The sequence below is a fragment of the Elephantulus edwardii genome, unplaced genomic scaffold (genome assembly GCF_000299155.1).
Source record: "Elephantulus edwardii isolate Elephantulus edwardi_28Jun2011 unplaced genomic scaffold, EleEdw1.0 scaffold00196, whole genome shotgun sequence".
Lineage (NCBI taxonomy): Eukaryota > Metazoa > Chordata > Mammalia > Macroscelidea > Macroscelididae > Elephantulus > Elephantulus edwardii.
In genome coordinates, this window is record NW_006399946.1 from 4832245 (window position 1) to 4855179 (window position 22935).

Genomic DNA, 22935 nt, shown 5'->3' on the forward strand with positions numbered 1-22935 from the left:
CTGGGTTATCACACTGTACAGATCCTAAGGTGTAATATTCTTTTGTATAACTACTAAAGACGACTCCTTGTAGATCTCTGTGCCTTGGTTATGGCCATACTTGTAAAAGATATTTTAATTGTGCTCAACAGCTTAGTACCAACATTATGTACTGCTTGCTCCGAAAAAGGGAATGAAGTTGTATATTTTATCAAGTTGGTACATTTAAAAATATACTCCTTGGTAAGAAAAAAAATTGTTATTTCCTCCCATTAACACTAACATTTTTCCACAGTCAGATGCTGTGGCAGCTACCTGACTTGGTTTTAAACCTGCACATCTACTCAAGTGTACAAATGGGAATCTGATGTTTCCAGGAAGCCAAGGAGTTTTTTCTTTCCAGACAACGTCTGCTTCTCACTTTGCTATTTACAGACTTTTATACATTTCCCCAAGTCAAACAGCCCTTTAGTAATGGACTGTTCATGCAGCCACAGAAATGCAAACAGCAAAAACAGGCAAAAGGTGGCAACATCTGCCTCTGCCTAAGAGTCAAAGAATGCTATCATCCTCTGTCCTTTGAAGAAACATTAGAAAACATTTGATGTATAAAGACAAAAATATATGGCTATCTCTCACACTTTAAAAAGTTGTACAGATGCTGTGCCAATAGTTAGGGCACAGTATAAAACAAGAATTACCACCAAAGTGGGGCACTATGCTTTGTCCCGACCCACAGTCTCGAGAGTCTCACACTATAAAATTGTTCAAAATGACGTTTCTAGGAGCACAGATCCAGAGAGAGGACAAATGATATCTCTTCATTCATTTCTTTTTAAGTCTCTTGGTTTAAGGTTTAACATTTACTAAATCCACATTTCACAAGTCTTTATAAACACATCACTGTCTTATCATTCCTCTCATCTTACTTGTTTCATAAAGCTTTCAAGTGAACTGAGACCTCTTTTCAACTCCCCTTACACTTTAAATGTAAAACCTAGAAACCCCCTAACTAAACTTCATATTTAAAAGTTTGATTAAAGAAAAAGCCAAACTCTGAAGAGCAACAAGAATACATTTTATCTATCACAGAATTGCCAGACTTGATTATTTTTACATATCACGAGCCATTTCCTATTCTATTTTCAAAGTTTCTTTTCATTATTACAAATATTCAATTTAGATATAACCATTTGGTCTGGTAGAGAGAAAATTCACACCTGTTTAAAAGTCTAATTCCCTCAATTTACAAGTCTAATTCCCTCAATTTAACACAAATAAAAGGTCTATGAAGACAATTTGTTTCTGCTTATAGTACCTGTACCTTTTATTTAAGTGTACAGCTTTCTAACATACAGGACTTTGGGCCACTTGATAGGAGGGCAGAGCAAACCCAATGTTCCTATAAATACATCATCCCTCGGTGTCTGCCGAAGACCCCTTGGGTCATTAGAACCACATAATGCATGCAAATGATGACTTTAGAGCATTTACATACTGTACAAATACAGTCTTTGATTATATATAGATTTGGTAAAACTGACAAAATAAATTTGATATAGAGTACATGTTCCATTTTTATAGCATGAGGAAGCATTCAATCAATTCTGTTTTCTGCAGTGACTTGACTCACACTTATGGTTCAGAATCGTGACGATTTGCAAAAAGATGGCCAGCTTATGATCTACTTGCTTCTGACATGAGGACTGCCCTGAGTTTGGTTTCTCTGGCTTTGACACTGACTTGTTGTTGAGTTCAGCTGGGTTGGAATTGACCCACAGCTGACCCCCCAGTGGGTTTTCAGAGGCAGTTAATTGCACAGGAGAATGCTCATTGCTTATCTTTCTCCTATGGAAGGGCTGGTGGCCTTGAACCACATGTCTTCAGGATGGCAGTGTAGCTTCTGAATGCTTTTTTACATAACTTTATACTTCCTAAGCAGGTTCCAACCAAAAAGCAAAGGCAAAGCTAATAGCTCAAAATGAGCCAATATGAGGGCCAGGAGGACCACCACTGCTCCGCAGTAGGTGGCCAGGACTGTGTCCTCCAGTGGAAGGTGGCATTTTGAGAGGGAATAATCTGTGGAGGTTATGCTACCCTGAAAAAGAAAGCAGGAAGAAGCTACGTTTTGGTGAGGACTTCTTTTCCCCCTAACCTAGCGCTCTTACACATACACACTCTTCACAGACATACTCTAACACACTAACGTTTGCTCACTCTCTAGCTCTCTCTCTCTCTTTTACACACACACACACACACACACACCACACACACACTCTTTCTCTTTCTCTCTCTCACTTTCTCTCTTTCTGCTTCACAAGATCAAACATGCAAGGCCACTGTATCCACCCTGAAAGATTAAATACCCCTCTGTAAAATCTTCCTCATTCAAAGCACGTAAATCACCCAGAATGTTCTTCTGTGTACTCCAGGAGGTGTTCAGCAAGGGGCAGTGTCTCAGAGGGTGTGCATGGGATAGTGTGTTTGGCTTTTATATACAGATTACAGCAATTAAATAGTTGATTACTGGTGTTGACGTCTTACTTAAGAAAGCTTCCAGACAAAAATAAACGTTCATATTACCATAATGAAACTGGGGTTGTTTCTGTTCCTCCAACTGAAGGACGGGATGCTGACTTCAGGCACTCCATCACCATGAGTCACTTCACAGGCACTGTGTGTATGGCCACTGAGGATCAGGCGGGGCTGGAGCCACCACAGGAGCTACAGGACACAGGTGGGGCAAAGAGGCCATCACTGACAAGCTCACTTGGTCTGCCATCACTTAGTTCACTCAGTCAAATAGGAATGGTTGCCTGTCTCCCAACTCTTAGGAAGAATCTATTCTCCTCCAGATTTATGCATATATGCACATTTTAATCAAATCCCTAAAAATTCCTATCTTAGAGCCATTCACATTTCCACATATAAAGAAGAGTTGAGAATATAACTGATTTAATAAAGCAGAGAAAGCCGATTTACTGAAAGAAAAGGAAAAGAAAATGAGATAAAAATCTAAGATATTGCCAACACCTTGCCCCTTATCTTCCAGCTGCTAACTCTGGTAATGATCAATCTTTCGATTAAAATCTGTTGTTTTTGTTTACACACCAGTCAATGTTAACCCACCACACTGTGCACTGTCATGGTACACCAGCAAACCTTGTGTGACGCCTCCTGAGAAAGCACATCGTATTTTTCCTTGAACGGGATGTTCCTCTCCTCTGGAGGAGCTGCATCTTCCCCAGAGCAGTTGGCATCACTTGTGCGGTAAAGTGGATAATGCTGTTTAAAGAGAGAGGGAGATGAGTGCAGGAACCCAGTTCTGAGCCCAGAAGTGGCAGGCACCCCAGCCCCTCACCTGCAGCAGGACTGGTGCCGAGGATGGGAGGGCCTGTTCAGCTCCACAGCGGCTGGAGGGAGGCACCAGCTGTGGGACAGAGCAGTGCATCAGCCCCAGCCCACATCCACATAGTGAGGCGGCAAGAGCTGCCAAACAAGCTCCTCACTGACAGGACAGGAGGCACTGGGAGCCTGGGTCCCCTACCTTTCGGGAACAATTCAGTTTGTGAGAAATTTTGATGAGTTCAGCTTCTGTTTCAGAGCAAATGCTACAGCCGTCCCCCTCCAGAGCAACACTGTTCACCATCACAAAACTGAAGCCAAGAGGAAGACAGTCAGGGCCATTGTACCAAATATGCTTGCTCCCTTGTAGTATTTTTCCCTTAAAGTGAAAACAAAGCAACAGAATGTGCACAGACCATCCCCCAGCACACTTAGACCCATTTTCTGTTTTAAGTACATGGAGAAATGACAAAATGCACTACTAGGAGTTAAGTCCCCAACGTGTTAAAAGGATTGTTAAAATTAAACTTGTTAGAAATTCCAGTTATAGAGCACTGTGGTCAGAACAGAGCACAATCAGAACAGTTTAAATCACGTGTTCCTGGGCACTTAACCTCCTTGTGCCTGGCCTGTGAAAACAGGGACAACAGCCTGCTCACATCATTGGTTTGTTGTGAAGAACAAAATAACACAGCAATGTGCTCAGAACAGAGCCTGCCACTGGAGAATGCAGCATGGTTAATAGTCTGGTGGCCATGCCACACACACCACACACCAGATGAGGACAGGCTCTCCACTCCACAATGGGGTGGAGGAGCCAGAACCAAGATAACAACAAACTGAACTCTCCACCTCAGCTCTGTTTTTTAAGAGGCTCCTGTTGAGCATGTTTTCTGAAGCACATACCAACAGGGCATGAAGAAAGTAAAGAATGCTTGAAATTGAAACCATTTTTTCTAGACAGACTAATCAATGATCTGAAATAGAACTAAGGCATTTTAAAGTTTCCTCAACTCTACACTTAAGGGAATACACTTCAAACCACAAAATGTCTTCTTTACAACTCAGGGAAGAGAATTCCTAGTATCAGATACAGTGTCCCAGCGGTCAGAGAAGGACGAGATGCTCATTACCTGTAGACTCTTCCTTTCTCATGTTTTACATAGAATTCATTATGAGCTGTCATGGCCAAAACTCTCTTCTCACATCTTTAACTGCTTACTTATGTCTAAACAGCAGTAATATGCACCAAGGGAACAGAAGTGTCCACAGCAAAGGGGACAGGTGGTGCTCTGGGCAAGTGAGGGTGCACTGTTCTTTTTTTTTTTTTTTGGCAATTCAACATTATAATTTAAAACCCAGCCCACTACAAAATAAAATAAAAAAAAATGTGTGTGGGAGGATAAAAACTGTGCAACTTTGACAAAGAGACAGAGACGGAGGGGCCCGGGAGGGCGGCCCCAGGCCTAGGGTCTCCCCACTTGAAGCCAGGAGCAGCAGCAGGTGGGAGTCAGGGTGCCCCGCATGGCTCAGTCCTTGGCCGGTCCGGAGTTGGGGGGTAGTCCCAGGACGGACCTCAGTAGTGTGTGGTGTGGTCAGTAGCACCTCGGACACTCGTGGCCCATTCTCCTCCGTTGCTGAGTCTGTACCCCACTGCCACTTTGCGAGATTGCCAATCTCCATGACTCACTCGGTCGGCCTCCAGCGTGCTCTGGATCTCCTTCAGGACCTTCTCGTCATTGAGCAGTGCGTGTTCCATCACCAAGCCGGGCGATCTCTCCTCTTGGTCATTCTGGCTCCCTGAGTTCCTGGCTGGAGTCATCGTTGTTTCAGGACCTCCCCCGTTGCGGGGGCAGTTGTGTTTTCTGGCGTCTGTCGATTCCACCAGACACCGCGGCTCAACTAGCCACTTGGTGAAGAGAGAGAAGCGCTCAAACTCCGAGGGGGAGATCAGGTAGAAACCTTGGCCTTATTTGGTGAAGACACAGGAGGCGATGCCACTGACGTCCTCCCGGTGGATGCAGCTGAAGCGCACCTGGGGCTTGAGCAGGGGCAGGGAGACCACCTGGACATCACCCATGTTCGTCAGGATGGCCAGGTGGTGCTCCCCGTAGTCCTCGGTCCGCCGGCTACTGAAATGGGCCACGCTGACCCTCCGCACCCGAGAGCCCTCCAGGGCCGTAAGCTTTAGCTTCAGCTTGGCATTGACCGTGGGTAGTGTAAACACCTTCAACTGCTCCTCGGACACGACCAGAAGCTGGTGGCTTCCCTGCATGTCAGGACTCTTGGACAGGTCATGGGCGACCTCCAGGGGCTCTGGGAGGGGCACATTGTGTCCGTCCAGCACCAGGATGCCCACCACAGGTGCCCGGTGCATCAGCTGGATTTCCTTGGCCTGCTCCATGAGGGGATGAGGAATGGCTGCCACTGCGAAGGTCTGGTGTGCACACTGGCTGCCAAGCCCTGCAGCACCACCACCTGTGTCATCCCTCATAAAGTGGAATGAACAAACTGTAAACAGAAAATGCTGCTTTACACAATTGTAGGCAGCATGCATACCATCCAGAACCAGTACAGATAGAATGACTGAAACTCCTCAGTAACTGAGCTAAGGCACTGTGGACAATTATGATGGGGGCCTGGGATTTCCCATCTATAACTTCCTGTTGTGATAACCAGAAATGGCCAAATAAGCCAGGAAGAACAGGCCGTCTTTTCTAAATTAAGTTCTCAAGGACTCAGTCTTCATAAGAATTCACATATAATACTCACTTAATTCCTTTCCAAGAAAACAGCTTTTCAGACTTGAAAGCCTTCTCAAATCGTTTAACTCTGTATGTACTCATCCTACATTCAATTGTAAAAAGAAGCATCTTTCAGAACAAGACATTTTAAGACCTCTTAGAGTTATTATGAACAAGGAAGGTAACTTTCAGGACTTGTACAGAGAAGCTACTTAACCCTCCTGGGCCTCATCTCCACCACAGATCCAAGAGACAAAAGAACAGGATCATGGTAAGGGTTTCATAAGTGAACATATGGAAGTAAAGAACTTAAACCAGCACCCAATAAATGTTAGCTATTAAAATCTAAAGAGTCTTGTTTTAAAACTTCTGGTTCCCAAGTATTATAATTGGCATGAAATGGGAATTTCAAGTAACTTACTTCCCAAGGAATCAACTCATTCATTCAGCAAATACTTTCACCAGACAAAATCTTTGCCATTATCGAGCTTATATTCCAAACACCTATTGAGGAAAGCATACTGCCTCAGCACAGCACAGATCAACAGATCTAAAATGATAGTTAAGCAGAGCTCTCCTGAGGGTATAGGAGCCCTGGTGGCCCAGCAGTTAAGTCAGTGCTCATCTGCTAAATAAAATCAGTAGCTTGAGGGTGAAAGATGTGTCATTCCACTTACATAGAGATTATAGTTTTAACACCATATTCAACTCTGAGTTACCATGTTACCATGAGTCAAAACTCACTCAAAAGCAGTGGGCTCATTAGCAATGCTGGAGGGAAGCACTTACTGATAGTGGAAACCAACGTCATGGTTTCCAGCAACCACCTTCAGCTGCACATTCTGTGGGTGTCTGAAAATTTTCTGAAACCGCTCCACATCATCATCCCAGGCCTAGGAGAGAGAGGGTTACAGCTGAGAGCAGGAGAACTTTCTTTTCCCTGGGGGTACATATATGAACATTGTTTCTCTGGTAGCCTAGTGGTAAGGAGCTGTGCTGCCAACCCAAAGGTACCTGGTTTAAATTCATCAGTTGCTCCGCTCAAGAAAGATAGGCATGTGATTTGCTGCTGCTTAAAACCCTCTTGAGGGTCAGCTATGAGTCAATTCTGACTAGACAGTACATAACAACAACAAATCAGATGTGCACAAAGCTAATATAGAACCTTGAGCTTTTAACTCTATTTTAACACTTCTGTACTAAGATCACACTTTATATCTTAATCTGATGCTAAATTTCAATTAAATGCTTTCTCTAAATCTTAAAATCCCCCCAGATATTTTTCACACACCTATTTTAAAACACACACACACCACCACCCCTACCCCCACCCCCACCCCCACCCCCACAGAAGAGCATGCCTTGCGACAGTGGAATCACTTCAGACTTGGAAAAGCTTTAATGGCTAGGTCGCCATTTTCTACTGAGTGGTGGACCCTGCATGCATGCTAAAGCTCTGCACAATAAAGCGCTCTTGCCATTTGCAGACATGAATTAGTGATCTTTTGGGTAGCAATTTACGGACCTGACTGCAATTAATACTAATCTCTGATAAAATAGATTTCAGAATGAGAACCACCATCAAAGATAAGAATGGACATTGTATATTGATTAAAGACACAATAAATCAGGAAGACCTAACCTTGGTCAACATTTATGCACCAAATTATAGACCTGCAAAATACACAAAACAATGGTTAACAGAACTGAAGAAATAGACAGTAACACAATAGTGGTAGGAGACTTCACCAAACTACTATCACCAAATGATAGTTCAATACAAACTCAACAAAGATGCAGAAGATCTAAACTACAATCAGCCAACTTAAACTTGTAGATATATTCAGGGTACTGCAGCCTTTCTTCTCAAGTGCACATGGTACATTACCCAAAGTTGATATATATTAGGACACAAAGCAAACCTCAACAAACTAAAATAACATTAAAATTATAACATTAAATTTAAAAAACATTAAAATTATACAGCATGTTTTCTCAGACCACAATCATAAAAACGGAAATTAACTACAAGAGGGTAAAGCTTACAAGATCAGCCATATGGTAACTGAATAATATTCTGTTGGAACATGATTGGGTTATAAATTAAATAAATAATTAAATAAAAGTTCTTTGAAACAAATGAAAATACAACATACCAAAAAAAGAAAAAAAGAAAAGAAAATGCTTCATGTCAAGACTGTTAGTCTAGGCAAAGGGGGCCAAAGAGAAGAATGAAGAATTCAGAACTCAAATGCTGATGGCCTTACCTGCTGCTGATAAGAAGACCAAACAGCTTTGCTTGCCTGGCTGAACTAGCAGGTGGCTTCTAAATCAGAATGATATGTCCTTCCCTAAAGATTCTGTTTATAAAAATCCTCCCCAGTAAGTTCACAGTGTGACTTCCCATTCTGCTTCTCCAGGATGAAGAACTCACCCAGGAGCTCCCCTTTGCCCCTTTAATAAAGCTGCATTAAGTGTTCTCTCATTCTCTCCGATTTCTTCTTTAAGTCTGCTACCCTAACATATGGTAGATGAGTTAAGGTGCTGCGCCCCCCCCACCTTAGGGCGAGTGCTGGCACCCCTTACTCTCTCCTAAACCAGTCAGTCTGTGCAGTGTCAAGATGCTTGACCAGTAAAGTAAAGTTCTGCTGCTCTCTCTCTCCCCTGTACTCTATGTGGGCAGCTGCTGGCCAGATCTCTGCCCCTTTTGTCTTTCTGGTCTCTGTATTCCCCCCTCCCCTTCTCTTTTCCCAGCTGACCCAATTGTTTGAAACACCTCAGAGCTAGTCAGACTAGTCTCCTGCTTCAAAGACAACTGTGCCTTTGAGTCTGGACATTGTGAACTCCCATGGAAGATCCGGTCTTACTGGACCCCCTGTTTGGCACACTGGTGCCCAGTTCCACACACTGGTGCTCTGTCCTGTCAATCACAGATCTGTGTCAGGAGTGTCATCTGAGAAACTTTTACTGAAAAGTTTCTTCTGGGCTATTGATCTCTCAAGGACGCTTGCGTCATCCATAGCCTCTCTGTTCTGGAGACTCCTTTGCAAGGGATTCCCTGTAATCCTGGTTGTCTCCCCTGCAGATCCAAGAAACATGGGAAATCAAACGTCCAAAATCCTAAGGGACAGCCCCTTGAGCTGCCTGCTTTCAAATCTTTCAAACTTGGGTCTAGCTGAGGACTTCTACCTCAAGAAAACTGATCCTTTTTCTGTAACGGAATAGCCACAATACCAGTTAAGTAATAACTCTCAGTGGCCTAAGAATAAAATCTTTAGTTTGGCATCTAAACATTTTCTGCCAGTGGACTTTGTTTCTTTTGTTTCACTCCCATACTCTCCTCTCTGTCCCAGCCTCCACCTCTTCCAAAAACTGCCCAAATTCACGCCAAAGCTAGATCTCTTTGTCTGAAACTTCGCCCTCCCTTTTCATCCTAACCAATCAAAACTCAGCCATTCCTATCCCACCTCTTACATCATCTGTTACCAAGGATACATGATCCTGCCAAGCTAAACCTCTTTGCTTTCCAGTTGCCCAGCCCTCTTCTATCCCAACCAATCCAGACTCAGGCATTCCTACTCCACTCCTCCTATGTTCTCTTTGAAAGTTACAAACGTTAAAAGTCCCTCTCACATTCAAAAACGACATCTTTCTATATCTCTAACTGCTGTAAACTCAATCACCTTTAATCCTGCAAACCCCTTACAGCCTCTGTTTTCCTAACTCAGTCAAATGCAAATATCGCCTCACCACAGGAAGCCCTTTCCAATTCTCCCTCAGATGCAGCCCGTCCTGCTGCCTTCTCTTCTCTCTCCAGCCTTTCAGAAAAGTTTCCTTACATCCACTCTCTTCCTTCACCTTCCTTCTCTTAAACCATCAACTACTGCCTATGATCACATCAGCAGCAAAAACACAGGTAAATTCGCCAAACCTCTAGACTCCTGCTTTCCTCGCTTATGTATCAGCTCAGACAGAGCCCCTCCCCTGTCCCACTAGGAAAAGTTCCCAGAGCAAAGAAAAATACCAAAGTGAACACCAAGTTCTCACTGCTACCCCAAAGCATACAGAGAAAAAAAACTAAAACTACCTCAAAACACCCCACTCGCCTCCAAACACCCTATTTGAGACCTGGCAGGCCTTTAAAGGTCCAATGCCCGAGAAGAACTGGCAGAAAAAACTCGTGCCTAACAGAAAGCAACTCTGCAAATATAGTTGCCTTACAGCAGTGGTGACAAATTGGAAAACACCTGCTCTTCACCTCTGGGTACTTGCTCCAAGTGTGGCAAAAAAGGCCATTAAAGTTAGCGACTATGTTAACCCTCCAAAACCGAGCCTTGTCCTATCTGTGGAACACAGGTCATTAGAACACAGGCTCCTCTTCTAAGCCAAGTCTTTGGAAGAATAGTCGATTCAGCAGACTCAGTTCCCACCCTGGCTGATCTCTGAGTCCTGGCCACTGAACACTGAAGATGCCCAGGTTCAACAACCCTCACCACTCCTGCAAAGCTCCCAAGGTAACCTTCAGGTACCAAGCAAACCAGTTTCCTTTCTGGTTCGGATTCTGTTTTCCCTACCCAGGTCTCAGTAATAGGGATTAATAGTCTTCCCTCCAAGTCTCTTATCACTCACCAGGCACTGTCAACCCTATCATATAGTATCCTTCCACGTCATCTGTAGCCTCTCACTACCAAGCTGTTTTCATGACTCTAAAGAACTCCTTTTTTCCTTATAAACCCCATTCCCTGTCTCTGCAGAACATTGCAGAAGTTTAGAACCCATCATTACTTGCCTACTTTCTAATAAACTTCTTATCCCTAAATAAATAAGTAATCTTTTGTTGTGCAGTCCCACACTCACACTGCCCAAACTTCTTGGCCTCCAAAGGATACAGAATATCCTCTTTCAAGGTCCAACTGTCTCTCCTTACAGTCACATATATCAGCTTTCAGTGAACTCCCACCACTAGAAGTCTAACAGTCAATCGGCACATAGCCATTGAAAGCCTCAAGGCTCCTCAAACTGCTGATCAGATCCTGTCCTTTCTCAGCTTTATTAGTTTCTCAGGAGGAGTGGCTTTCGTGGTCTCATTGCTACGTAAGCAGAGCAAAAGCCTGCCCAGGTATTAGTCTGGCTTGTACCCTCTGAAGTAGGCCAAACTTCTTCTCTGCCTCGTCCTTTTCCCCTCTCTGTTCTATTACTCTGGTCCCAAAGATCGAAGGCAATTTGCCATTTAAATCTGAATACATCCAACACCGGCTTCAATACTCAACTGCAAAAAACTACCCCTCTGAGGTGAAGGTCCAATCAATCCCTGAGGCGCCCAAGGATTGCCTTGGCTCTTTTACCTCATTAAAGAGGCAGGACCTGTCCTGAGGACAGCTCTCCTCCTCCAAACTCACAAACATCTGGCATTATGTCTAATCTGAGGATCTGTCCCAGGTACAGCACTCCTCACAAACCTCTGGCATTATGCCTAATCTGGGGACCTGTCCCCAGGGACAGCTCTCCTCTGAAAATTATGTATCCTCAGCATCACAGCTGATTTAAAGCAATCTCAAATTGTGTAACCTAATTTTTGCTCGTTCAATCCATCTGTCCTTCAAAACATAAGAACTGAAATGGTAAATAGTCAAAGGTTTCCTATACTCAAACTCTTTCTTTACTGATTCCCTGTTAGGATGATCTACAATCTCTGCAAAATTGGATGTCTATGTAACTGTCTCTCACTCTCTGGCCTAAAAGCACCTGAGACGTGCTAAATCGCCCTAATTCTTTGTACTCCTTTATGGGCTTGATCTGCCTCCTGACTGTTCCTCTTTGAACTGTCCTGAAAGACACCCTTCACAGGGGTTTTCTGCCTTTTACCATTACAAACCTTCCAAACAACACAACGCTGATTTAAGAAGGAAAGAGAAAGTCAGAAGAGAGAGAGAGGGAGGGAGAAGGAGAGGGAGAGAAAGAAGAAAAAAGGAAAAAAAAAAGAAATCAAGAGAAAGAAAGAGACCTGACTCTTAAATCTAATAAATTAAACTCTGAGCCTACCTAAGCCTCACTGCAGCATATCATCCCCAGGTAAACTTTACTACTTCAATACAAGCAGACAATGCTCCTAGCTTCATCTCCAAAGACATCCAGCAGGTATCATCTAGTTTAAGTATCTGCTATAAGCTGTACATACCAGTACATACTCCCAGTCTTCAGGCAAAACAAAGCACATAAATAGACTCATTAAGTCCTATCTTACTAAACTGACTCTCAAGTTACACAGGTCTTAACTTACCTCCTATTGCCTTAGCCTGTATCTGAACAACACTCTGTTCACCTTCCTTTCTAAACTCCTTCCGGTTGATGTGCAGCCAACTACTTCTGCTAAACCGTAACTTGCTTGCCAAGCCTCTTTTAGCATCGTGCCTTGTCTCTCCCTCCTTAAACAAATGCTCTGAAAAACACTCACACTTGTATACCCAGACTCTCCTCTGAAGGACCAAGCCACTAAAGTCACTTCAAGAAATGACATTCTCACCAAACAGCATGCACCCAAGTCCTACCATACCAAAGGAGGCCTTGAGCAGTCACCCTGACCACTCCCACAGCTATTAAGGTGATGGGTGACCCCTATTGACACCACCTTTCTCAAGTCAAATATATTTCCCTCACTGAGCAAATGTCCTACGCTCTAGATGCCAATAACCAAGTAAAAGTCTCAAATGACATTCTCCAAGCTTGTTGTTATGTGCCATCGAGTCGTTTGTGACTCATAGCGACCTTATGCACAACAGACCTAAACCCTGCTCTATCCTGTGCCAACCGCACTGCCTCTGACACACCCATCCTGATTACCCCAGTCACCGAATCAATCCATCTCATAGAGGGTCTTTCCCTCCTGCGCTGTCCCTCCACCCTCCCAAGCATGATGACCCTCTCCAAAGAACTGTCTCTCCTTGCAACATGTCTGAAGTATGTCAGACGAAGCCCCAGAATCTTTGCCTCCAAGGGGTAGCCTGGTTTAGCCCTCTTTAGGATGAATCTGTTTGTTTTCTTGGCAGTCCATGGTACATTCAATACTCTTCTACAGCACCACAGCTCAAAGGTGTCAATTCTCCTTCTGTCCTCCCTAGTCATTGTCCAGCTCTCTGATGCATAACAAGTGATTGCAAAGACCATGGCCTGTATCAGGCACACCTTAGTCTCCAAAGAGACACCGTTGCTCTTGAGTACTTTAGAGAGGTCCCTAACAGCAGACTTTCCCATCACAATACGTTTTTTGATTTCCTGGCTGCTGGTGCCAAAGAGAGTTAACTGTGGAGCCGAGCAAACTGAAGCTGTGAATAATCTCAATCTCTTCGCCATCCATCCTGATGCTGCCAATTGGTCCAGTGGTGAGAAACTTTGTCTTCTTGACATTGAGCCTCAGTCCATACTTAAGGCTGCAGTGCTTGACCCTCTGCAGTAAGTGCATGAGGTCCTCCTCAGTTTCAGCGAGCAAGTTTCTCCAAGCTAGCAGACAATAATACAACAAGACTCTGGAAAACCACAAACTATACAGGCTCCAACTTAGTTCCAAATTATCCAGAGAACATGCACCTTACTATTCCTTAACCAAAGTCAAATAGCAACCAACCTTTCGTATTGTGTCCTGTGTGCCTATTTACAACAACCTTTGCTAGCAGCAGTACCAATCAATTTCTCTAGACCACACTCTACCAAAACACCTCAAGCCATTCCATCAGCCCAAACTGAGTGTTTCATCATTCAAGTACACATTCCCTTCTGAAAACCAAAGCCTGATAAGAACACTAACCCTCTGTAGTGGAACAAGAGAACTGTATACACAATGCCAGCATAAACAAGCACACTGTAGCTGAACCAGGACAACACCTTTAGTGTAATAAGACTCTATACAGAATTCAACCACAAGCCTTCTCCCAAATTAACTAAAAAACTCATTTCTAACTTAAATTTTCCTTCTCTCAGACCAATAGTAATCATAAGCATACTGTTATTAATTGCTTCATGTCTCTTTAAGTTCTTACTTCACAGAAACAAGAAGATGACCTCCTTAATTCTCCCCTGACCACTAATCCCAGACTAACTTGCTCCAGGCTCTGAACCCCCAGATCGTCACCCCGTTCAGCAGAAAGTAGCAAAAGAAAAATACGTTGCCCTCTTTTATCACTAAAAAGAGTCTGAGATGTTAGTCTGGGCAAAAGGGGCCAAAGAGAAGAAAGAAGAATTCAGAACTCAAATGCAGATGGCCTTGCCTGATGCTGCTAAGAAGAGAAAACAGTCTTGCTTGCCTGGCTGAGCTAGGAGGTGGCTTGTAAATCAGAATGGAATGTCCCTCCCTAAAGACTCTGTTTATAAAAATCTTCCCCAGTTAAGTTCATGGTGTGACTTCCCATTCTGCCTCTCCAGGATGAGGAACTCACCCAGGAGCTCCCCTTTGTCCCTTTAATAAAGCTGCATAAAGCTTTCTCTCATTCTCTCTGATTTCTTCTTTAAGTCTGCTAACCTAACAAAGACCAAGACAAGGACAATACTGTCCTTCAGCCCCATATTCCCTTTGTGGGTACAACTGTGGACATGTGAACTGGTGAGATGGGCAGAGAAGAAAGAAAAGAAGGTAAGTAAAGACAACAAATACTTTAAGATTCTCTGATACTTTCACAAACTGTCAAAGTTTGAGGATTGTGTAAGTCCTATTTTATTAAGTCTGAAAGTGATAACTAGATAAATATCCTAAGGTAGATAATCAACCTATATTCTGCATAGTAAATCATTTCATCCTAGAAGTTTTAAATATGTCACAATCTAGAGAAACATTCTGGGTAGAAAGACCTTCAATGAATGCATAAGACTTCACTCTAATAAACAGTACTTAAAATTAGAATAACATAAATTTTGTAAAAGCTCTTATGTTAAAAAACCGATACAGGTATCCCACCTCATTTTGCAACCAGTTCTTATATTTAGGATTTCCATTACATCATATTTAATTACTGCCCATATTTTAACAAATACTGCAAGCCTGTAAGTTAGTAGATTCTTATCATATCAAGACTTTATTTATACAGCTTTTGAATTATTCCAGGGAATGTAAAAAAAAAAAAAAAATTTAACAATACCTTCTCCAAACCATAAGCAGCGGAACATTTTTACCTAAGCAGTTGTTGCTATTGTTGTGTACCATCGAGTCCAAATTGACCCACAGTTGACGCTTCAGCAGGTTTGCAGACACAGTTAATCACACGGGAGGAGATTGCCTATTCTTCCCCCATGGAACAAGTGGTAGATTTGAACTGCGTGCCTTTGGGATTACAGAGCAGCTTCTTGCCACTAAACCACCAGAATTCCCTAAGAAGTGCTATTTTTCTCATTCATTACGGATAGGTAATGAGCTAGCACATCCTGACAATGAAGGGAGAACCACCTTTTCTCTGCAGTTTGTGCACTGACTCACATTTCCATGACACCCAAAAAGGGACTGCAGCCCCTTAAAGACAGATGAATTGACACCAAACTTCTCTCTCAAAAAGGCAGAAAGTAACAAGAGAGAAGCCAGTCACTTTTGTCACACTAGTCCCATAATTTAATATTAAAACAGAGAGTATGAAATGGAATGTGAACTTCGTGGAGTCTCTCATTTTGGTTACAACTGCAATTGCATTCATCATGACTGGTTTTCTGTTCCCAAGAGTTTCACTAGAAGGTACATCCCAATGTCCCGGTGATGTCTGCTAGCCAACACATTTCTTTTTTTTTTACTTTATGTGTGTGTGCCGTCAAATCAGATCTGATTGGTACAGGAGGAGACTGTCCCTCCTTCTCCAACAGAGCATCTGGTGAATTCAAACCACACACCTCTGGGATTGCAGTGCAGCTTCTTGCCTCTAGGCCACCAGAGCTCCCTAACACATTTCTTAAATAAGAGGCCAGCCCAGACACAGGCCCTGCAAGTGTTCAAGGAAGACGATCCATGTGAACTACCAGTACTAGATAAAACTAGCATGAGGAGCTGGTGCTGTTTTATGGGTGTCCAGAGCATGTGCTGAGCATCTGGAGCAGAGCTAGAATGTCCTACCTGAGACGAGCTCCACTTCCCTTCATCGAATACATCACCCAGAATAAAGACCACTTCCGGCTGCAACCACCACAAAGCCGTCTGGAAGGCTCTCTCCATCTGCCATTCCCTTGAGGTGAATGATAAAAAACAAGGATTTAGTCTGTTTCTTGGGTGGAAAATCAAAACCAAATTAATTGCTTCTGAGCCAAGAACAGATCTATATTCCAGAGGGTCCAGAAGCTGTGAATTGTTACTGCCAAGGCTTGCTCTTCTGAGGTGCTTCGAGGAGGTTTCAAACCACCAACTTTTGAGCTAGTAGTCAAGAGCTCAATTTTGCCCACCAAGGACTCCTCCATCTCTCTGTGATTGTTAGGTGCCATCAAGTTCACACTAACTCAAAGAGACCCTGGTAGACTAGAACAAAAGGCTACCTGTCCTCACTGCCCACTTCATGGTCTCAGTTGTGATCAAGCCCACTGTTGCCGATTCAGCTCACTGAAGATCTTCCTCCTCTTCTTGGAAGAGGTCTTTTTAACTTAAGAGCCATTTAAAAAGTACACTAACTGATTCTATTCTTCCATTCCCTGTTCTTGTTGCGTACTATCAACCTGGAACCTACCCATCACTAACCTTCCAGTGGGTCAGTAAACTGCAGAGGAAGAGATTACCCATCCTCCCACAGAGCAGCTCAGGATTCAAACAGCATGCTTTTGGAATTGCAATGCAGCTTCTTACCACTAGGCCACCAGAGCTCCCTGTACTGCTTGAGAAATATAAAAAGGATAAAGGTCCTGAAAGAGTTGGGTAAGGGATGAAGGGAGGCTTCCACAGCTCACATTACCTTCCTCCCACATTTCCTTGAAGTGGTCAGGAGAATATTAATGGATTGAGTGAGTAGAATTCAATCTCCAAAAATGTGCTAGATAACTCCAGTCTGGCCCAGCACTGTGCCACCCGGAACAGAAGAGAATCTGGCTAATGTCTTATATCTAGAAGGGGTCTTCACTTCCTGTTTCAAAGCTGAGAGAGCTGAGGAAAGAAATTAGCCCAAAAACTCATTGCCATGAAGTTGAAACCAACACATAACTGAGGTGTCATCAGGTTCCTGTAACCATAAATAGCATGGGAGGCAGTCATTCATCCTTCTACTGCAGAGCTGTTGGTGGATTCAGAACTCCTGAGAGGCATGGCCTTTGTGTTAGCAGCTCAGCTCACTATGGACTACACCAGCAGAGGTCCAACAGCAAACTGTGTAGGTGTCACATGCACCAGCCATCACCCTGAAGGTAAGACAAATGGAAAGAGCTCTAGACTTTGAATCTATCCACAATGGCTTCAGGCTGTGGACCTAACTATATGGCCTTGAGAAAGCTGCTGGCTCTCTCTATATCCACAGGCAGTTTGTGGACCAAAGATGACAATGTGGGTAAAGTGCCTGGCAAAAGATCTCAAGACGCCACTACCCTCACTCCTGGCAAGCCTGATCCACACCCCTCTTAGTGCCCCCAGTTGTGTCCGCTTCTCCTTTGAGGCACACTTCTGGATGCTTGCCCTGCACAAAGAGGAAAGAAATACAGAAGCAAAGATGGGGAAGTAAAGATGGGGAGACTTCATTTCACAAAGAAGAGGCCTGTCATGCTTGTTGAAGCAGGGTGAGAAAAGAGGAAGACTGTCAATGTGAAGGACTGACACAGAGGTGCTACACTGTGCACAGCATAGTGTTTCATTCTGTGGTACACAGGTTTGCTAACAACAGTGGTTCACATTCACCTAGTAGCTCTGTGGGACAGAAGACCTGGTGATCTGATCCAGCAACGATTACAGTCTAGAGAATCCTAAGGGGCAGCTCAAATTTGTCTTACAGGTCCCTTTAAGTCTTGTAGACTCTCCAGCAACCTAACCACATGTTAGTTAGAAGTGGACTGGAGAAGCAAGACTTGACCCCTCCCCAGTGTGAAAGTCACAACCTGCTTCTGCTCTCTCTCCCACTCAGAGGGCAAAACCAAGTGAACTCAATGCTGCGCCCTCATGAAGGTGCGAAGAGCCATCAGCCCTGCCCAGGGAAGGGGTGCCCACCTTCAGTGAGTACCGCTGAGCTGGGCACACCCCTCACTTCACCACTACGAAGCTGGACATGTGAATTCAAACAGAGGCTCAAAGAACTTCTCATGGTTTCTCTATAGCACAAAGCTAATCCGTAAACTTATGAAGGTCAAGGAAAAATCAAATACTCTAGATGTCTTCTTTGAGAGGAAAATAACAAGTGCCTGAAGGCAGCAAGCTGACTTAAGGAAGGGTTCCTGGCTTTAGTTCCTACCTTCGTAACTTGTCCAGCCAGTGGCCTCTCACTTCCCCAAGCAAGTGGGTATCTGCCAAGAACATGGCTTTCAACACAGGCTCAGGAATCCATTGACCCTTATCATGTACCGGGGTTTTCAACTCGGGCCAGTTACACTGGAAGATCACTAAGTAATAGATTAAAAATTCACAAAATACGAAGATAGCAAAGGCAACAGCTATGAGTTTCACCAGCAAAAAACTCTTCCTCTTTAGTAGAGGAAAATTCTTCCTTCTGAGCTCTAGTCTGATTGGTGCCATTTCTACTCCCCAGGATTTGCCAGATTCATTGAAGAGTCAGATTCATCCAGAATTCACAAGGAGAAAAGGTGGAATCTTGGGCAAGGTGAAAATGATTTCCAATCTTAGTTGTTTACCTAAAACAAAACAAAAATTATATGAAATGACTGAGACATATTCCTTAATAATATCAGTCTTATTAGCTTTATTAAGAATCAATGAATTACAGTACCATATTGACATTCCCACACTAATAAGCACCCTGTAATTTTACAGTTAGAATGTCATTATTACTGCCTAGGTGTGTTTCCCCAGCATAGTGACAGCAGGGCCACAGCTGAGGTCAGAGTCCAGACAGGACGAGCACCCTCTGCAAAGGGAGAATTCCGCCCAGCCCCCCCCCCCAGGAGATACTGGATGCCCTCTGCAAACAGAGATTTCCACCCAGCCTCCCACCTGAGGGGACACCGTGTCTGAGATTGAACCTTTTTGAGGATGACTGGCCTAAACTAAATAAAAACCAGAGAAGACTAAGACAGGGGCCTTTTTCACAGTGTTAAGCTGAGAGAGGAGCTCTGCCTTAGCCTTCCCTCTTTTTCAGATCTCATTTCCCCATGTCCCTGCTTTCTCTCTGCATCCGGTTTGCAACAGCTGGCGCTCTGAACAGGGAGGAACCTGAAAGAAGCAGCAGTCCCTCTCTCTCTCAGGCATGGGGAAACCGAAAGGTAAGTGAAGTCTTTCAGGAAAATTTTCTTCAGGCAGAGTCATGAGGGTTCCCTCACCCTTGGAAATTAAGGGCAGTGTTAGAAAAAGTTTCATGAGGATTGATTTCCTCATCCCTTCGTAAGGGAAGAATTAGAATAAATTTTCATGGGGACTTTCCCCAACCTCTAAAGAAAATTGCTTTAAAAAAAAAAGCCATGGGGTACACGCCATCCTCTAAAGCTCAATATATGTCTCTCTTAAAGGAGCTGCTTAAGAGCTCAGGGGAAAAGTGAAAGAAAAATCTTTTCTGCAGTTGTTTAAATTGTATTAAAAAACATTGTTGCTGGTTTCAACCAGCCAGTAGATCTCAACTGAATTTTAAAACTTGGCATAATGTTATAAGAGATTTATAAAGAGCACATCAAAAAGAACAAATTCCTATTGCTTTCTGGCTAGTATTGGCTTTGATAAGAATCGGAACGCTGTCCATGCAGGATTGTACACATAATAAAAAAATTTTGTCAAGAGAGATGGTTGAATCTTTGCATGAATATGAGTTAAGTGATATTAGATTAAAGAAGGTTAAAACTTAAGGCAAGAAACAGCCTTTGTCACCTTTAGAAAGAGCCTTAGGAAAACTCAATCCTAAATTATTATTTTCTCTTAATTGGCATGCATTGACCCAACAGTGCTCTTCCTGGGAAATTATTTACAATTTAAAATTGGTTTAGAAAAAGAAAAAAGAAAGGGGAAAAAAAATGCTAAATCTCAAAGCAGAAGCCTATAAGTATTTTTGTTGATTGTTTTGTGTTTTGATTAAGTTTGTTGTTTCTTTGTTTGGTTTTTGTCTTAAGTTTAATGTGCTAATAGTTTTGAGCTTATATAATCTGATAATTTTGGTAAAATAAGAAAAGTAAAAAATATATGAAGCTTACATAAAAGAAAACTCTTAATTTAGAAGATTAAAAAAGGCCACAAAGTACGTAACAGAGTGAGGATAAATAAATAAATTAGAAACTGCACAGATAATGTGATCTAAAAGTTTAGAAACAGGTAAGAAAGAAAATGTAATTTGGTTCTCAGGGTAAATGTAAAGAAAAAAAAAACTATAAAAAGATGTGTCATAAAAGTCAAATACTTTTGACTGACTACCTGTGAAATCCACAAAGTTAGACTTTCTAAAGTGCTAAGAAACAAAGCAGTTTTTCCCTAAGCTTAAGTGCCATGTTCATTATAATAGAGAGATACCTCTGAGAACAGGCACAGGGCAGAGCAGTGGCCCTAACAAGAAAGAAACTAAAGGCTTTAAAACAAAGAGAGTTGTCTTCAATATCCAGTGGGCAGAGGCTGTCCCATGGGAATAAGATCTCTAAAATACTGTAAGACTGATTCTAGTAAGAACTAGTTTAATAAGTAAAGGAATATTTGTACATATTGGAGTAACATATCCCAATTATAATGGGGAAATAATTACAATGATGTCTACTTGACAACATCCAACCTTGTTAAAAGGCCAGAGAATAGCTCAATTATTGCTCCTGCTTTATATAAAACAAAGCGCAGCTCCAATAAAAAGACAAGGAGAGTTTGGCAGTACTGGGACTAATATCTATTGGAGTACTATCATTTATGATACCCATCCTCAAATGACTGTAAAATTAGGATAGGAAATTCAAGGATTAATTGGTACTGGCACTGATGTATCTATTATTGCTACTCATTATTGGCCTAGTGATTTGCAAATAAAGGATGTCTCTGTTACTTTTACAGGAATCGGGACTATGACAGGAATAAAACAAAATGAATATATGTTAGAATGTAAAGGATCTGGAGGACAGAGAGCAAAATTACAGCCTTTCATTGCACATATTGCAGTTACATTATAGGGAAGAGATTAGCTGTCTCAGTGGGGTGCCACTTTGCAAATTCTTATAATATCAGAGCAGGCTAAGAATATGATGTTAAACATAAACTATCTCCCTGGTAAGGGATTAGGAAAGAAACAAGGGATGGTCTGCTTCAAAGAACCAAAAGTTAATCATAGTATAAGAGGATTAGGCTATTCAAATATATAATAAAAACCACTGTTCTATGTTTTGCCCTTCCATTAACTTGGCTAACTGATAAGCTGATATGGGTTTAATAGTGGCCCTTAACAAAGGAAAAAGAACTACAAATTATAGAACAAAGAATTAATGATGCCCAGTTAAGTCATATAGACATGAAAAAGTCTGTTATATTAATAATTATTGATTCTCTACATTCTCCTATTGGTGTATTATTAAGAAGAAAACATATTAGAATGACTGTTTTGGGGGAATAAGTTTAATAAAAAAACTAGTTACTTATATTGAGAAAAAAATTTTTATTTAATTATTAAAGGAAATTATAGTTCTATTTACTACTTCCCAAATTAATAACTTAATGGAAAATTTCTGAAAATTGACAAACTGCTTTTTCTAATTATACAGGTAAGATTTCTAATTCATGTCTGCAAAAGAAATAATTACAATTAATTAAAAGAACTGAATTCTCTGAGAAAGGTGAAAACTTATCCCCTTACAGCTAATACTTATTACACAGATACTAACAAGATGATATATACAGGTTATATTAATGGTAAAATAATAAAGTAGTTAAAACTAATTTGACTTCTGTTCAACAGGCTGAATATGTTATTATTATGTTATTGCAAGATAAACAAGTATTTTTCAAAAAAGGAAAACATTAAACATATTACTAGCATTCCTAATACTCTCCAAAGGAAAGCTATAATAAAAAGGGCTAATTGGACTTCACAAATTATGCTGAAAAAACAAAAAGGGGGGAGATGAGATAGGACGAAAAACATCTCCTCAAATTATTTTACTAAAACCATTATTTACTTTAAATTTTTTTTAAAATTCTAATGAGTCGTAGATGACTCGACAGCACTTAACAACAGTGAGAAAAGAGAAACTCCAGCCTAAAGACATTGAGTAGTACAATTAATCAAAGAGCTAATCAGCACATATATATTTTAGAGAACTTCTAACAAATAGAAAAAGGGATTTGTCCTTCATTAGGGTCGAAGATTTGCTTATTATTTCTCCAGGCACAGAAACGCTGTGGGTACCATCCAGGAACATTAAACTCTGAGATAAACCGAAAGAAGCCATACTTGGATGAAGACAGAATTGTGGAAAGGATGAGTCTGATGACCTTAGAGCAACTACAAAAGAGAAGACTGCTACCAGATATCAGGAAAGCAGAGACTCTGACTTGGGGCCAGATAAAGAAGCTGATAGCGGAAGGGGAAATGGGATTAAGAATACAGGCAGTAAATGTCCTCGGAGAATCTGTTTTTAGCTATGCTTGCTATATTAACCTGTTTTCTTAAAAGGAGTTACTAAATAAGTTGTTGTTGTTGTTATGTGCTGTCAAGTCGTTTTAGACTCATAGCTACCCTATGCACAACAGCCCTAAACCCTGCTCTATCCTGCGCCAACCGCACTGCCTCTGACACACCCATCCCGATTACCC

The 22935-nt window shown here is 42.1% G+C and overlaps 1 protein-coding gene across 1 annotated transcript; it reads right to left on the reverse strand.

The window, feature by feature from the left end:
- Positions 1 to 1894: 1894 nt before the first annotated feature.
- Positions 1895 to 18729, reverse strand: MPPE1 (metallophosphoesterase 1). Its single transcript, XM_006897028.1, has 9 exons — positions 18449 to 18729; positions 16150 to 16258; positions 6858 to 6961; positions 6097 to 6171; positions 3527 to 3635; positions 3341 to 3409; positions 3142 to 3264; positions 2563 to 2703; positions 1895 to 2077 (listed from the first exon to the last, which is right to left on the reverse strand). The coding sequence occupies exons 1-9, from the start codon at positions 18727 to 18729 to the stop codon at positions 1895 to 1897; spliced, it is 1194 nt and encodes a 397-aa protein (XP_006897090.1).
- Between the last annotated feature and the right edge of the window lie 4206 nt (positions 18730 to 22935).

Coding starts and splice junctions, on each gene's coding strand:
- MPPE1 (XM_006897028.1), bottom strand. CDS start 18,729: ATGGCACCAATCAGACTAGAGCTCAGAAGGAAGAATTTTCCTCTACTA. Junction 3,410..3,526: donor AACTGAATTGTTCCCGAAAG/GTAGGGGACCCA, acceptor TCTGTCCCACAG/CTGGTGCCTCCCTCCAGCCG. Junction 3,265..3,340: donor CGGCACCAGTCCTGCTGCAG/GTGAGGGGCTGG, acceptor CTCTTTAAACAG/CATTATCCACTTTACCGCAC.